General features: G+C 35.8%; 1 protein-coding gene across 1 annotated transcript; it reads left to right on the top strand.

The window, feature by feature from the left end:
- Positions 1–339: 339 nt before the first annotated feature.
- LOC120636941 lies at positions 340–848 on the top strand (the record flags this gene model as incomplete). Its single annotated transcript, XM_039908519.1, has 1 exon — positions 340–848. A coding segment is annotated over one exon (459 nt), but the record flags the coding sequence as incomplete, so codon positions are not given.
- Between the last annotated feature and the right edge of the window lie 2395 nt (positions 849–3243).

The raw sequence follows: 3243 nt of genomic DNA, 5'->3' as shown, positions 1-3243 counted from the left end.
GTGAAAAAAGTGAGATAAAATATTACCCTCCTACTGGTGGTTGTGTTATCTTTAATAAAGCTCGAGTTAGTAACGATTGTAATCTAGATCTCATTCGTGAGAGAGCACATTGAGCATTCAGTCTTGGTTCTTAGTACCTGTGATAGAAACCTGCCTACCTGCATTAAAAAAGTATGGAGTGTTTAGACCACATAATACAAGGAGACCAGTGGGCCACTAATAAGCTGAGGATGATGATGATGGTAAAAGAAGAAGAAGAATAAGAAACACTTTATTGCACGTATAACATACAGGAAGAAAAATAAAATTAATAATTTTAATCCACTATTTTATTTCATTTCAGTTCCCCCAGAAGCTTGTTTTGCCACGTTCAGATGGGAAGACTGCGGTGGTCCACCTCGCCAAGTTCTCTACTACTGGAAACCCGGATCCCGATGTGAAGTAGGAATATGGAGGGGCTGCCTTCCCAACTTAAACATGTTTCACGATGAATATGAATGTGTTTCGACGTGTATCTTTAGTGTCAGAGCGCAACCTCCAGATTATCACGCGATTTTAGAGAAAGAAGAAATAGAAAGTCAAACAGAGGTAACTGAAGCTATGAATGTTACTAGTAGTTTAATAGATGGTAATACTACGGTTGAAGTTTCTACAGGTCCTGATTCTAGTAATACAGCAGATGCAGTAAAAACTAATGCAACAATGAAGACTCCAGTAAATGAAACTGTATTAGAAACTGACAATGCTACAGACACTACCGAAGGAAATGCCGCGGCGACTAATAGTACAACCAAATAAGTGGTTTGTAATATGTTAAAGTATAAAATAAAAAGAATTGTGTAAGTTGACTTTGCAGATATTCTCTTATTATATATATAGTTGTGAAGTCGAAGAAAAAGTATAATATAACACATGATAAAAGTAAAGTAAATTAATATATCTTGTTCAATTAAATAGTGTTTTTCAACATTATTATTGAATATTATTCTTATATCTATCATTTAGTTATATAATTTTTTTTTAAATTTTCAACAGCAAAAAATACTATTCGATATTTATAAAAAAACCCACTTCTCCGCTTGCGGGGATTTTGAGTACCCAAGCAACCGGCGGTTAGGGCTCCTCACAATACGCGCCATTTCAAGAATCGTATTCGACCTTCTGTATTCGACCCTTGATCCAACAACCAAGCGAATGCTTCTTAAGATGTTGGTCGAAACTTTTTGTGAGAAGACCATTGACTGAAACAACTATCGGAACAATTACTGTCGACTCAACATATTATTATTATTATTACTTTATTTGTTCACCACATTAAGTAAAAGATACAATACAAGAAAAACAGAAATATTAAAATGAAAGTAGAATGCAAAAGACGGCTTTATCGCTTAGTAGTGATCTCTGCCGGGCAACCTAAGGATTAGGAAAAACGCACGGCATTGGCAGGAGACTTATCTCTCACTAAACTTTAAACTAACACAAACTACCAATTGACATCTTGGAGATGTCTCTTAAAAAGTTCAAAGTTTGTATTAAACGTAAGCTTATAGAAAAGTCCTATTATAGTAAAAAGGACTACGTAATCGATAAAAAAGCTTGGGTGTGGATTATTGCTCTAACCAGGTTGCTCTTCTAATAATTTTAAATGACATTGTGAGATAGTGATAACAAAAAAAAAAAAAACACCCGGCTATGTTTGTTGTGGGCTTCTTCTTAGACCAGGACGCGTTTGGAACCCTCGTAGCTTTAGTTTTAAGTTTACGAATGTGGTTATCGCCATCATCTCACTACCGTGTAATTCTTATGTACGCATCAAAGTGCTACCAAAGGGCCTACTTGAACAAAGATATTTTTGACTTTGACTTTGACTTTGAAAATACATACATAGAAATAACTACATATTGAAACTAATAAACTAATGTACCCAAATGCATTATTGCCTAACATAAGAAGCATAGAAAACATATAGAAGAGAAATTTAGTACGTATTTTTATAAACTGGCCGCGGATTTGATCGCGTGTAACTACTATTCGCGTGCATTATTTCCCTATGTAATTTCAAATGCGAAAATTGTTGCGGGAAAGCAACCAATCACTTTAGTTGTGGTTTTTTAGTTTGCTAGCGTAAGACTATTGCCAGTGAATTGCGTGTTATATTTATAAAAACACCGGCCGCGGCCAACGCTAGTGTTTCGCTTGCGTAGAGTTTTATGTACTTCATGTTTACTTGTTTTTTAGTCAATAATTTCAAGTTTACCTTTTCTAAAAGTTCTTTTTTCGATACCGCGTGATATAGGCACAAACAATTTGTCTGGCTTCAGCCGTGGACAGTTATCACCCTTGGGACAAAGACGGCCGAAACCGATAAGGGGTGTGAGTTTAATTTAACTGACATACCCCTAACAGGTTTTCCAGTTACCGTTTAGACTGCATCATCACTTGTCAGCAGGCGTGAGATTTTAGTTAAGGGCTAACGTGCAGTGCAAAAAAGAGGCATTTAAGAAAACACCACCCTTGTTTCTCCCGCAGCGTTGTCGTGGAGACGACTAAGAGATCATAACAACGAGAACGGGCAGCGTCTACTGTGCTACTACTACCATCTACTACGATCAATCAAATCAATCAACTTTATTATAAACCAAAAGTAAAGCAATAACAAAAAAAATATTGATATAATAAAGAAAGAAAAGGCGGCCGTGTCGCTTGAAAGCGATGAAGTACATGAAGTTAAGGAGAAGAGTTAGTGTGCATAATACACACACACAAATAATACTTAAAAAATAAACATAAATTACACAAGTAGATAAATAATCGCCATCCCCACCCACCCACTAAAAGAAACTAATATATAAATGTCAAAGTAAGTTTGTTTTTTACGCTTTCACGCAAAAACCACTAAACCGATCCTCATGAAACTTTGTACACATATTCTTGGAAGTGTTAGAAGTAATATAGAATACTTTTTATCCCGACATTAAGCTCGGTTCCTCTGGGAGAGGGGATGAAAGTGATTGACGATTTGACACCATAACTCCGACAAATTATAACCGATTTAAATAATTATTTTTGTACTATAGAGGTTGTAATATGTGTTCAATTTTGCCCAAACTTTGTGTAGATCTGATGAATGTGGTTGGAGATAGAGGACAGAACTCCTCAGCGGAAAGCAACAAACCCCTCATTTAAGGCTTAGCGATACTGAATACTTTAATTTGTTTTAGAACTACAACTAAATGCCACATC

The sequence above is a fragment of the Pararge aegeria genome, chromosome 3 (assembly GCF_905163445.1).
Source record: "Pararge aegeria chromosome 3, ilParAegt1.1, whole genome shotgun sequence".
Taxonomy (NCBI): Eukaryota; Metazoa; Arthropoda; class Insecta; order Lepidoptera; family Nymphalidae; genus Pararge; species Pararge aegeria.
Note: the sequence above shows the minus strand (reverse complement) of the source record. Positions and strands in the feature narration are given on the sequence as shown.